This window comes from Onychomys torridus, chromosome 16, assembly GCF_903995425.1.
Source record: "Onychomys torridus chromosome 16, mOncTor1.1, whole genome shotgun sequence".
Taxonomy (NCBI): Eukaryota; Metazoa; Chordata; class Mammalia; order Rodentia; family Cricetidae; genus Onychomys; species Onychomys torridus.
Window position 1 is genome coordinate 49,982,400 of NC_050458.1, and position 13,845 is coordinate 49,996,244.

The 13,845-nt window shown below is 52.2% G+C and overlaps 1 protein-coding gene across 3 annotated transcripts in view; it reads left to right on the top strand.

Moving 5' to 3' along the window:
• Positions 1 to 1,201: 1,201 nt before the first annotated feature.
• The window catches only part of Fbln1 (fibulin 1), an 85,677-nt gene continuing 73,033 nt past the window's right edge, over positions 1,202 to 13,845 (top strand). For 2 of the 3 annotated variants that reach the window (XM_036208801.1, XM_036208803.1), the window contains exon 1: positions 1,250 to 1,460. In XM_036208801.1, the coding sequence (XP_036064694.1) occupies positions 1,382 to 1,460 (79 nt within the window). In that variant the 5' untranslated portion in view covers positions 1,250 to 1,381. Of the gene's footprint in view, positions 1,461 to 13,845 lie in introns of all 3 variants that reach the window. The other variant, XM_036208802.1, reaches the window with a different exon arrangement.

Sequence of the window (13,845 nt, forward strand, 5' to 3'; positions counted from 1 at the left end):
GCATGTCACCCCCTTTTCAAATTTGAACAGAAGGGCATATTTTGTAATTGAACGGCCTGATAAGTGTTCACGCATTGAGTACATTAAGGAAACCACTCCTCAGCGGCTGCCTTCTGACACTGCCCACCCCAGGAGCAGCAGTCTCCTGCCCTGCCCTGTCCTTCCTACAAACAGACCTTATAAAAGTTAATCTGTGGCTGGTCCGGCGCATCATCAGAGTTGAATGTCCTAGTGTGTGACTACTTCCCCACATATTCATTCACTGTGGATGATGTTGGGGGGCTTTCACTGGACACTATGGACAGTCTCTGTGTGCAGACAGGCACGTTTATTCCAGCAGAGCCTGATCCCTAAAATTGAATCACTGGTCCCACACAAGCAGCTAAATGGTATCCTAAGGCCCTCCGAATTTACTTGCACTGGTTTTAAAAATTTTTTATTATTATTATTTTTTAATCTTTTTGCTAGTTTTTCAACACAGGGTTTGTCTGTGTAGCCTTGGCTGTTGTGGAACTCGATTGTAGACCAGGCTCAGAGATCTACTTGCCCTTGCCTCTGGAGTGTCCCACACCCGGCTACAAGTCCATTTTTTTTTTTTTTTTGCATTGTTTTTATTTATTTTATGTGAGTGCTGGGAATTCGAACTCAGACCCTCATGTCTTCACACCAAGTGCCCTTACTCACTGAGCCATCTTCCCAACTTCTTTATTTCTTTATTTATTTTAAAGAAATCTATCTGCGAGTCCTCCAGGCTAGCTGGCTGGCGGCTGCCTTGCATTCTACAACAAACTGGCTTCTGCTGGTCCAGCCTGTGGCTGCTTGCTCTCCTGACCAGTCAGGTCAAACTCTTTTCCACGTGACCTTCCGGGCTGTGGGAAGCCCAGACTATACCCCTGGTGTTGGGAGTCTGCTTGGCCTGACCCGCAGTCCTGGCGGTCCAGTCTGATCCCAGCCTCTGGTGCCAACCGCAGACTTGCGGAGTCCTGGGGCTACGCGCCGCAAGAAAGGAGCCCGTTGTAGGGTGCAGGGGCGAGCAAAGGGGAACCCCTGAGGGGTCTGGGTTCTCTGCAAGCCGGCTTTGGGGGGCAGATGGGATGTGGATCGAGTGTGGAGCACTGCGCCTAGGTCTAGGTGGGTGGCGGGGCACGTCTCACAGCGAGGCGCCCCGCGTGCAGCGCAGCAGGAGAGTCTGGGTGGCGGCGCGCCCCCGCGGCGCGGTGCAGGAGGGAGGGTCCCCGCGGGCCCCGCCCCCGCCGCGCCTCCTCCGGGCGGGATAATTGAACGCGGCGCGCAGGAGCCTCGCGTTGGCTGCCCAGGCCAAGCCAGAGCGTGCAGCCCCTGCCCGCCGTGCCTTTGTCCGCCGCTCGAGCCCGCCGGCCCCATGGAGCGTCCCGCGCTGTCTCACCCGGTCCCGCTGCCGCTGCTGCTGCTCAGCAGCTTCTCACTGCTGGCGGCCCGAGGTAGGGGCGCCCCAGGCCCATGATCCCCCCTCTAGGTCCCCACCCGGGCCCCCGCGGTCCCTAGAAGTTTGCAGCCGCCGGTGTTCCGGAGCGCGTGCGCTGCGCTTTGCTGCGCCCCGGACGTCATCGCATGGTTCCCCAGAGCTGCGTGGAATCCAGGCCCGCGACCTCCTCTCCCCAGCCGCACTTCCGGCTTGGCCCTAATGCCCTCCTCTAAAACAAGGGGGACTTGTTTTATATTCGTTCATCTTCCAAACAGATCCTCCAGCGGGCTCTCGCAGACACATTCTCTGCTAGTGGAGACAGCTCAAAGACCTCCCGCAGGGCCGTGGGGGTGGGAAGCACTCCGCACGGGGAGCAGCTTTAGTGCGACTTTTCCCCCGCCTCCAGCCCCTACCCTCGGATGGGGGCCTGCTGCACCCATCTTACTTCTGAGCAAACTGAGACTGGAGGGCAGGAGAAGTAAGTTGTTCAGGGATGGATGGGGGCAGAAAGAAATGAGAAAATAGAGGTCCGATCTGGAAGGTTTGGCCACTTCCTCCCTGCTGGGCCACAGGAGTGCCCTATAGCAGATTGGTGGCCCAGAACCACTTCCCCAATCTAGGGACCTTAGAATGGACTAGAGTCCACCAGGCTGTGCTTTTCTCAGCCCATAATCCTCCTGGCCCGGGGAGGGAGGGGGCCCGGCGCTTCACCTGACCAGCAGAGAAGCTGTGGGGCTGTAAATCTGAACCTTTAACCTCTGTGACTCTGGGGCGGTCAGCCGAGCCTGGTTTTTCTTTGAAGTCTTTGTTTCAGCGGGGGGCCCAGCTCCAAAGCACCCTTGCGATCTCTTACTCGTTATCCCTGGATTAGTTTGGCTTCTTTTGAATTCTCTGTTAGCCACACTCCTGGTCAAAAGGTCACGGGTTGTAGATAACTGCTGGCGGGGGTGGGGGTGGGTGGGAGGGTGGAGGGGGGGTTTAGGGAGAGGCTGAGGTGAGGGAGAAGGGACTGGCTGGTTCTGAATCCAGGAGGAGTTCTGGCCGTTCTGGGCACTGGCTGCAGCCTTGGCACATTTTGGGTCACTTCTCAGGGTAGGAGACAGGGTAGGTAGGCTCATAGGCTTGAAACTGTACGTGCCAAGAGTTTTGCAGCCCCTCAGAGCTTATGGAGGGGGGGCCTTCTTGGAGGAGGTTGTGCTTGGACCAGAGATAGTGAGGTGGGTTTGGGCCAGAGAAGGCATTTGAGTCTCTGCCAGGGAGAGTGAAAACCAGAGAGGATTTTGATTTACCAGGGTGGCACACTATTGGAAGTGGCAGGGACCTCTGATGGCCACATATTGCACAGATGAAACAGGTGGAGACATGTGAGGCCCAGGACCTCCAAGGCCGGTCTTCCCTGCCTACTGCTGGGGAAGTGTTTTCACCCGCTGGTGCTCACACAGGGTTGTGTGTGAGCACCCACACGTGCTAACCCGGACTCTCTCAGTGTTGCAAGCATCATCCTTCATAGGAAAGCTTCGATCTGAAGCCTGCCAGAACAGAACATCCTGGGACCCATTTTGTTTCTTGTTGGGGGAGCTGCCTTGAGTTTGGTCGGTTCAGTTTGGTGTCGTCCTGGAAAAGAGTTAGAAGCTGTTGGCTCCTTCCTGCTCCTTGTAGCCCTGTAGGGCCAGGTGACCCTGATCTCAGGCTCCAGAGCACTGTGGGGTTGGCAAGAAAGCCACTATCTAATAAAGACCTTGGAGGAGACAGAGAGTGTGCCCTGTTGCTAATCGGCCCCCATTCGTTTGGCCACCAATGGGCTGTGTGGCCACCTATATGCAGAAGGACCGTGGTCTTTCCTGCTAACGGACAGAGTCTGCGCATGGTTGTCCTGTGACTGATCTGTCCTGTTGGACTTGGCTGCTCCTGGGCCAGCTGAGGGTGTGGGGAGAGGGAGGTGTTGGGAGAAACAGTTGTGTTTTCTCCAAGGCTTTCTTGGCCTCTGGCTCCAGCCTGCAGTTTCCGACTGATTAAAAGAAAGTCCTGTTGGGAGGGAGAACAAAGGCAGAGAGCACTTGGCAGAAACATGTGGCTGTGAGCTGAGCTCCTGGAAGTTTCCCAGTCAGGAGGTGGAGACCGGAGGCAGGAAGATGAGACTGGGGGTTGGGGATCCCTGGGGAAGCACTGAGACCCCCGGCGCTGCCTTCGACTTCCTAACTCTGAGTCGCATGCTCACACCCACCCCCACACACTCCCACACTCCTCACCCCCACCTCCTGCACATTGTACCGTGGAGGGCAGGAATCGGGGAACCCAGCTACATAGCTCCCTCGTCAGGGTACCTGGGTACCTATGGCTTTGGAAACCAATCTTCCTATCTACAGAAGAATCCAGTGGGATGGCTGGGTGGTTCCCTGTGTGTAAAAAACGAGATAATGGACTCCTACTTGTTAGGTTAAGGAAGAGAACCCAGGACTAAGTAGCCTTAGAATTGCCATTGTATCATTCTTGTTCATGCTTCGAAAGTTCTGCTCATATCGAACTTCAAACCCTTCCTGAAGGAGGCCCCACAAAGCCCCAGACTGCAGCCCTCAAAGCCAGCCCTAGTGGAGAAGGTCAGGCCGAGGCATTTCACTCAACAGCTGCCGAGGGACAGCTCAGCGCCAGACACTGAGGTTTCCCAGATGTGTCAGGTGATGGGACAAACTCAGCCCTTCCCCTTCATGTGCTTCGTAGCTTCCAGGAGATCCAGAGAAAGGAGCCAAGCCCTACTGGCAGAGTCAGGGGAGACTCTCTGGAGGAGGTGGTGTGTGTGTGTGCAACTGTGGAAGGGAATTCCTCTCACCCTTCACTTGAAGGTGGGGCTTGGGCTGGGAGGAAACGGTGCATTTCCCGGCAGAAGGAAGAGCCTGAGCGAAAAGTCCTGCCAGAGAAACATGACAAATGCCACAAAACACCATAACCAGGGGAAATTATAAAAGAAAGCATTTGATTTGGGGATCATGGTTCCAGAGGGTTGGAGTCTATGGTCATCATGGTGGGGAGCATGCAGCAGGCAGGCATGGTGCTAGAGCAGTAGCTGAGAATTTACATCTGACACACAAGCATGAGGTGGCAGAGGTGGGGTGGGGTAGGGGGTGTGAGCAAGCAAGCTAACTGGGAATGGTATGGGCTTTTGAAACCCAAACTGAAAGCCCACTCCTAGTGACACACCTCTAACAAGGCCACACCTCCTAATCCTTCCCAAACTAGTCAACCAGCTGAGGATCAAGTATTCAAATATATGAGCCTGTGGGGGCCATTCTCATGCAAATCACCACATTGAGATGCTCAGGAATTTACAGGGGCTCTACCCTTCCCTTGTGACTGGGGAAGTCTCCTGCTTGCAACTCCTTGAAGGCCTAGGAGCCTAAGCAAAGGGCACAGTGGACAGGCAGCTCTGCAGATAACACTTTGGGAAAACATTTCTCAAAGGGCATATGGGATTCTGACAATGCACTTTGTTCTTTTAAAGGTTATTTATTTTTAAATTTTAAGTGTATGAGTGTTTTGCCTGCTTATTTGTGTACCATGTGTGTGCAGTACCTGAGGAGGCCAGAAGAGGACATCAGATCCCCTGGAACTGGTGTTACATAGGAATAGACGTGAGCTGCCATATGAGTGCTGGGACCTGAACCCAGGTCCTAGGCAAGAGCAGCCAGTGCTTTTAACCTCTAAGTCATCTTTCCAGTCACTCGCCCCCAGGGCATTTTATCCAACAAAATATTTTCCTTTTGTGAAATATCGGATCATAACAATTTGATTAATAGCCACTCTGATGTACCTCATGTGGGTCCAGTTTCTTTGAAATGATCTCAGCTATGGCTGCGTAACAAAATAGGGTGTGAAGAAAGGGACCTTTGTCAAGATGTGGGTAAGGCATCTGCCCAACTCAGGATAAGCAGAGATGTTTCCTAAGCTGCTTCTTAGGAAACCTCATCTTCCACCCAAAGCTGGTCCTAGGTAAGGCTGGGTCAGGGATGGATTGGATGCAGGTTACTACAGTGGTCTGTATGTTTTGAGGAGTTATATACAGAGTATCCAACCCCAGTAGGAAGCAGGGGGCAGCTAGTCTCAGTTCTGAAGGTGGCTCAAGATGGTGAGTGACCCAAGCCTGTATTTCTTTCTCCAAGTCAGTTTGCTTCACTCTGGCTAATGCTGTTCTGGGCTGGTTAGGCTAACTGAAGTGGATTCTATCCAAAAGCTGACATAATCTTGACAGCGCTATGAGGTAGGTGGCCCAGTGTTTTTCCTGGGCCACTTTTTCCTTCTGTGTTTTGTCATCCGCTGGAGTTAAGATAGACTGAGTTTGGCCACATGCTCGCCTTCCCTTTTGGCTTAAAATCTCTTGGGGGAATTCCATTCCTAGGAGTCTGTACTGCCTGTTGTCTGGCTAAGAGTGATCATGCAACACTATTCTCTCTTGACACTAGCCTTGGGCCTGACTTCACCTGTAGGACCTTGTGGCACATCAAATGCCTCCTCACAGAGGACACAGGTACACAGAGACTAAGCATCCCAGGCAGCCCTGCCTAGCATTCCAGTCCTCACAAGGATGCTCGGTGGTCTCACCTTTCTCCGAATTCCAGCTTTAGAGAGGGGATGGGGCTTCTTCTCTGGACTTTTGTGGTGGATTTATATAGTGGAACTTTAGAAGCTGAGCTGGCTTGAGGTCCGGTCAACCTCTCCTTTTTCTCCCCGAATCTCTTTAAGGACCATGTAGAGTTGCTAGGGTCTCCTGAGATCATTTGCTTATTCACAGACATCAAGTGGTGGCTGTTGCAAAGCTTTGGGACAAAGGACACCGTGAAACACAGCCTGTCCCCCCCCCCCCCCAACCCCTTCCCCTCCCTCGGCCCTCCAGGTGTTAAGTTCAAGTATAATCATTTGTGCTAGGTGCTGGGAACTTAAGAGAACAAAGAGGCTGTGCGAGGCAGGAAGCAGATCTGCTGGGAGCCTGCATGTTCCAGCGAGTTGAGGGTGGTTAGGAGTCCCTGAAGGAAGGGCTGTTGGCAGGAGTACCTTGGCCCAGGACCACCCGGCTGCAACTTCTAAAGGCCAGGTGTGAGGACGCATGACAGGTGGCCAGAGGTGAAGGAAACCATGGGGAGATGGGTCCCGGAAGCTCAAGAGACCCTCGGGGCTGGGTAGGATGCTGCAGAGGGACCAGAGGTGGTCAAGTGAGTGTTAGGCTTGGCACGTGAGATGGCTGCCTGGGCTGGACCTGCTCCAGGGAGCTTAGGGGGGAGGGAGAGACAGTTCACCTTCCCAGCTGTGCACTGTGCATGCTCCTTCTCTTCTGCTGTCTCTTGGCTGCTTCTCTACCTTAGACCCCTGTACTGTCTGTGACACGTGCTGGGCGTGTGCATTCTGCTTGGTTGGCTTTCTTGCAGTTCTGGCTTCCTTTTTTTAAAACTTTTGTTTTTAATTTTATGTTCATTGGTGTTTTTGTCTGCATGACATTGGGGTGAGGGTGTCAGAAGCGATGGAACTGGAGTCACAGGTAGGTGTGAGCTTCCGTGTGGGTGCTGGGAATTGAACCTAGGTCCTCTGGAAGAGCAGCAGCCAGTGCTCTTAACCACTGAGCCATCTCTCCAGCACCATTTATTTTATTTTATTTTATTGGTTTCCTGCCTCCCAACCCCCACCCTACCCCTGGCACAAGGTTTCTTTGTGTAGTCCTGGCTGTTCTAGAACTTCCCCTGTAGACCAGGCTGGCCTCAAACTTAGAGATCCACCTGCCTCTGCCTCCTGAGTGCTGGGATTAAAGGCGTGCATCGCCACCGCCCGGAGTTGGTTATCCCTGGCCTGGGGCCCCTTTCGGCTCCCCTACTTCTGCTGTAGCTCCATAGAAGGCAGTGGATGGAGCAGTGGGCAGGATCCTTGCAAGGTGTGAACTGTAGAGGCTCCAGGGAGCAGGCCTGGGATTCCAGCCAATGGAGTACCAGGTCCCTCAGCACTCTCCCAGGGGCTGAGCTTGACCAGAATCCCAGGGAGTCAGTTGAGGCTAGCCTCAGTATTGGCCCTTCCCACACACCCTCTCTCATAGGAACCCAGTACACTGTCATCTGGGATCCACACCCCGCCTACTTTGTAGAACTAGAGGACATTTAATGTCCTGATTTTTGGAAGGACAGTCTCAGAAGAAAAATGGTTTCAATAAGATGGTTCTTCATAAAACACCATTGCTTTCCCTATAATGTTATCAGTCTGGGGCACACACACAGTGAGGAGGCTGCAAGTCCTCCATACAGCATACAGTTGGAGAAACTGAGACCCAGGGCTGTGCCAGTGAGAAAACCCTCTATGCTGGGGTCCAGCCAAAACTGGACTTTTGTCTTTTCCACATGATGCACTGAGAAACCTTGAACATTAGGTCTCGGTGGCTCCCAGGCCACTGGGAAACATACTCAGGCAAGGCCTCTGCAACATTCATGGCCTAGCAGGTGGATACTCTGGAAGCCTCTACCTGAAGAGTCATACAGAACCCCTCTAATCCCAAGCCCAGTATCTGTACTATCATGGGAAGACCAAGTGGCCTTGATGTTACACATCAAGGGTGGGGTCTGCTGTTTCTCTCTAAGCCGTGAGCATCTGTGTGGAGGAACACATGCAGCGTGTTGTTGATACCTGTCAGCTTTATGAGGTTTACTTATTTATGTGTGGGTATGTACAGGTAGGTGTGCATGCGTGTGGAGGCCAGCAGTTAACCTTGAATGCTGTTCCTTAGGAGCTGTCTGTCTTGGTTTTTAATGTAATTTAATTTTTATTTATGTGTATGTGTGTGTATATGTGCACACACACACACACACACACACACACACACATAAAAAGAGGGCATGGGATCCCCTGGAACTGGAGTTACACAGGTTTGAGAGTTGCTCATCCTGGTGCTGGGAATTGAACTCAGGTCCCCTGGAAGCAGCAAGTGCTCTTCACTGCTGGGTCATCCCTCCAGCCCACCCTGCTTTTGAGACAAGGTCTTTCACTGGGACCTGAGGTTTGCCATTATTAGGCTAGGCTGGCTGGCCGGCAAGTCCCAGTGCCTCTGCCTCTTTATACTGGCTGGTTTTGTGTGTCAGCCTGATGAAAGCTGGAGTCATCAGAGAGGAAGGAGCCTCAGCTGAGGAAATGTCTCCATGAGATCCAGCTGTAAGGCATTTTCTCAACTAGTGATCAATGAGGGAGGGTTCAGCCCATGATGGGTGGTGCCATCCCTGGCCTACTGGTTCTGGGTTCTATAAGAAAGCAGGCTGAGCAAGCCACATGGAGCAAGCTAGTAAGCAGCACCCTTCCACCTCCATGGCCTCTGCATCAGCTCCCACTTCCAGGATCCTGTCCTATTTGAGTTCCTGTCCTGACTTCCTTCAATGGTGAACAGCAATATGGAAGTGTAAGCTGAATAAATCCTTTCCTCCCCAACTTGCATTATGGTCATGGTGTTGAAAGGACCCAGCAGATGCCATAACAGGCTGCTCAGTCTTCTCTCAGAGATCAGGCCTCAATGTCAGTTTCCTGAGACTTGAGCAAGCAGTTTCTGGGAAGGCCGTGAACAAAAGACAGAGTCCTTGCTCCCTTCCTGCATGTACTCTGACTGCTCAAGGTTCAGCCAGTTGTTTACTGTCTGGGACCCCTCACCAACTTAGAGCTACATGCATGGGTCAGTGTGAACATGCGAGGCCAGCCAGCCTCCATGGCAGCTCAAGGACAAAGCCTGGGACTTGAACAGGCCTGCCCCAAAATGATAACTGTAACCCCCAACCAGTAAATTCAAAGATTACACACCCTCACCCAATCATATGATGCCAAGGCTTGTACCACCCTGCTTGTGGTTTTTCTCTTTAAAAACCCCTCACTCTGAGAGCTCAGGGCCATCCTCTACCCATTGTGTCAGAGTATTGGACACAGACCAAGCCTGGGCTTGCTTGTTATCAATAAACCTCTGTGTGTTTTGCATCGGATATCGGCTCTGTGGTGGTTTTGCTCAGTGTGTGTGTGTGTGTGTGGGGGATGTCTTGCGATGTAGGCACAACAGTGTTTCATCACAGCAATAGAAACCCTCACTAAGACATTCCCCATTACCGGGATTACAAATGCACCGTGTTCAGCCTTTTATGTGCGTTCTGGGGCTCAAGCTCAGGTTCACACACTTGCATGACTAGTCACACACTTCACTGACTAAGCCGTCTCCCAGCGCCTTGGGAGTGTTAACTCACCTAGAAGAAAGTTAGCTTGATGCCCAGGAGCCAAGCCCTTCTGCCTACTGCCCCAGCAGTTCTGTGGGTCGGTGCCATGTTCTCAGAGAGGGTTCCGGGCCAGGTGGTGGGTAGGTTCTGAGGAATGTGCAGTTCCTATGAGATTAGCTACCCTACTGTTTGATTTTTAAGGATTCTGTTTTATCCTGTGGTCATGTTCCCAGGATTACCTCCTTCACCTCCCCATGCCTGTGCAACAGGTTGAGGAACTGAGGCCCCAGAGGTTAGAGAGATGTGTCAGCTTGTCTGAGGCAGTGTAGTGGTACCTTGCTTTTAGATGGCGTCTCCCTATGTTGCTCCAGCAACCTACATAATGAGACGCCATCTTCTGGGCGGTTACAGATTGTTGTAAGTCATCTGGGTGCTGGGACTCAAACCCCAGTCTTCTGTAAGAGCAGCCAGTGCTCTTAACTGCTGAGCCGTCTCTCCAGCCCCATGGAGGATGGAGGACACCTTTTTTTGTTTGTTTGTTTTGTTTTTCCAGACAGGGTTTCCCTGTGTAGCTTTGCGCCTTTCCTGGAACTCACTCTGTAGACCAGGCTGGCCTTGAACTCACAGAGATACACCCGCCTCTGCCTCCCGAGTGCTGGGATTACAGGCATGCGCCACCACCGCCCGGCTGAGGACACCTTTTAACACCCAGTGTTGCTTGCCTTGGGACCATTTGACTGGAGGTCAGCCATGTTTGGCAATAGCGTTGATTCTTGGTTTTTACTATTAGTTAGTTGCCTGTGGGCTTGTCACGTAGATGACAGAGTTCTAAGTTAAAACTAGTCGATAGGTGGTGTTTCTTCTCAGAAAAGACAAGCAAAGGAGCATGAAGTGAGAGAAGGTTCTGGGTTGGCTGGAGGGCCCTGGTCAGGGAAAGGGTATTGAAGTTCAGGGTGAGTTGATTGACAGACTTCAGAGCTGCTGGAGGCTGGCTGCACAGAGGCAGCAGTGATGGCCAGAAAGCAGAATAGAAAGACAGAACTTGGGCTGTATGATTGCTCAGTGGTTAAGAACACTGCCAGCTCTTCCAGAGGTCCTGAGTTCAATTCCCAGCAACCACATGGTGGCTCACAACCATCTATAATGAGATTGGGTGCCCTCTTCTGGCATGTAGGCATGCATGCAGGCAGAGCACTACATACATAATAAATAAATAAATCTGAAAAAGAAAGAAAGAAAGAAAGACAGAACTTGACATGGGAAGGAGAGGAGACCCTTACCTTGGAGTCTGACTGAAGCAAGCCCTTTGTCAGCCAAGAAGCAAGAATTCCAGCACATGCAGTTAAGACTTCTTTCATTTACAGAGGTTTTATGTTAAAAGTGGGATGAGCCAGGCTTAAGGCCTGAGCAATATCCCATTGGATAGGACCTCATTCCTTCCCCCAGGCTGGGGCTGGGGGCTGAAGCCAAATAAGGTCCTTTACAGTGTAACTCTCCTGTCTTCCCGCAGCCCCTTGGGCTAGACTTTTCTATCTCTATATTGGTTGCAATCCTGTCAGGTGCCCCTCAGGTAAGCATTTAGGATTCACAGCAAGTCTTTGAAGAGAGTAACTCCAAAACCTACAAAGATGATATATATGGCTCTCCAAAATCAGCTAGCTCCCACTCTCCCTCGGGGAACCCACACCCACACTTGGGTATGTTTTCTGTTCTGAGACTCTCATTTGGGAAGCCCATGTGCTTGGGTGTGTCTTATCTTTCTATCTGAGCTCTTCTCTTTCTCTTAATCCTCATATTAAGCTTGTATTTAAAAAAATACTCTTATTAACCCCCAGTTTTGGCCTGTCTTGAAATTCTGGCCTGAATTGAGGTCCCCAAATGCTGCAGACAACATCTGTCTCTGTCCTGTCCCTCCCCCACTCAATGCTGGAATTCTTAGGGCTCCAAATCACTCTTCTGATGCAGCAGCAATGCTGCCCGGTGCTGGAGGTTTGGGTGCTTGATCTTCACCTCTCTGAAGGTATTGCCAGTGGGCCAGATTCTGTGGTTTGCTCTTGGTACCTGTGAGGTGTGGACTTGGATGGAATGTCTTGCTCTCTAACTCATTGGTAGACGCTGAGAAGTTGCTCTGGGTGTGATGTGAATGAGCCTCAGGGAGTCCCTAGTTTTTTTTTTTTTTGGTTTTTTGAGACAGGGTTTCTCTGTGTAGCTTTGCAGCTTTTGCACCCTTCCTGGAACTCACTCTGTAGACTGGGCTGGCCTCGAACTTACAGAGATCCACCTGGCTCTGCTCCTGAGTGCTGGGATTAAAGACATGCGCCACCACCGCCCAGCTCGAGTCCCTAGATTTTGTGTCGGGACAGTAAGACACAGGATGCCAGTGTTCAGATATTGGCACTGACCTGGTGACCTGATCTCCCATCTCCAGGTGACTCAGCAGGGACTGCACCTGGGTGAGGAGGAGGCCGCAGTTGCGCAGGTGTGGTGGTTAGCCTTTCCTCGCTGCCTTGCTTGGAAGCAAGGGTGCAGTGAAACCACCCACCTGGACCATTCCATGGGTAGAAAGAAAAGTTTATTTGGGAAATCAAGTTGCCAGGCTGTCTCGCAGGAATTGAGAGCAGCAACTGGGTGGGAAAGCACGTGGATTTTTTGTGACAGGCAGCAAGGTAGGGGTCTTTGCGCTGATACACTTTGTTCAGACTGACCAGGAGCTAGACGACCTTGCTGGATGTAGTTGGCCTTTGGGGTGGACAAGGGAGGCAGTGGTTTTCCAAAGACCCCTACCTTTTATCTCTAGAACATTCTCATTTTCCCAGACAGAAATCCCCATACCTATTAAATCATAATTCCTCACTCCATAGCCCCCAGCCCCTGGCAAGCACCTCCTTACTGTCTATAATTGTTTTTTACATGAAAAAAAGTGTCTGTGTATGGGTGGCCTGTGCAGTGATGCATGTGTGAAGGTCGAGAACAACTTGCAGGCGTCTGCTCTTTCCTGCGGCCATGTGAGTCTCAGGTCTTCAGGTCTGGCAGCGGTCATCTTTACACTGACCGGTCCGCTGGCCTTGTCCATGCATTTACCTTTCAGGGAACCTCCGATGTGCCCTGGCCTTGGGCTCCAAACCCACCTCCCTGATTTTATTTGATTTTCCTAAGGGGGGTATAGCTGGTTTATCTAAAAGGATGAACGTGAACACAGCTGTCTCCCTTTCCAATGAGAATGAGAGTGCATGGGAGGGGTGCGTGTGTGTGCGTGTGTGCGCGTGCGCGTGCATGTGCGTGCGTGCGTGCGCGTGCGTGTGTGCGTGTGCGTGCGTGCGTGCGCGTGTGTGCGTGCGCGTGTGTGTGCGTGTGCGTGCGTGTGCGCGTGCGCGTGCGTGTGTGTGCGTGTGTACGTGCGTGTGCGTGTGTGCGTGTGCGTGTGTGTCTATGTGTGTGTGCGTGCGTGTGTATGTGTGTGTGTGCGTGCGTGCGTGTGTGTGCGTGTGTGTATGTGTGTGTGTGCGTGTGCGTGTGTGTATGTGTGTGTGTGCGTGTGTGTGTGTGCGCGCGTGTGTGTGCACGTGTGTGTGTGTGCCTATGTGTGTGTGTGTGCGCGTGTGCGTGCGCGTGCGTGTGCGTGTGTGTGTGTGCGTGTGTGTGTGTGCGTGTGTGTGCATGTGTGTGTGTGCGTGTGCGCGTGTGTGTGCGTGTGCGTGCGTGTGTGTGGTGTGTGTGTGTGCGTGTGTGTGTGTGTGTGTGTGTGTGCGTGTGCGTGCGTGTGCGTGTATATATGTGTGTGTATGTGTGTGTGTGTATGTGTGTGTGTATGTGTGTGTATATGTGTGTGTATGTGTGTGGTGTGTGAGTGTGTGTGTGCGTGTGCGTGTGTCTGTGTGTGTGTGTGTGCGTGTGCGTGTATGTGTGTGCGTGTGCGTGTGCGCGTGCGCGTGTGTGTGCGCGTGTGTCTATGTGTGTGTGGTGTGCGTGTGTGTGTGTGTGTGGTGTGTGTGTGTGTGCGGTGTGTGAGTGTGTGTGTGTGCGTGCGTGTGTGTGTGCGTGTGCGTGTGTCTATGTGTGTGTGGTGTGCGTGTATGTGTGTGTATGTGTGTATATATGTGTGTGTGTGGTGTGTGCATGTGTGTGTATGTGTGTGTGGTGTGTGCATGTGTATGTGTATATGTGTGTGTATGTGTGTGGTGTGTGTGTATGTGT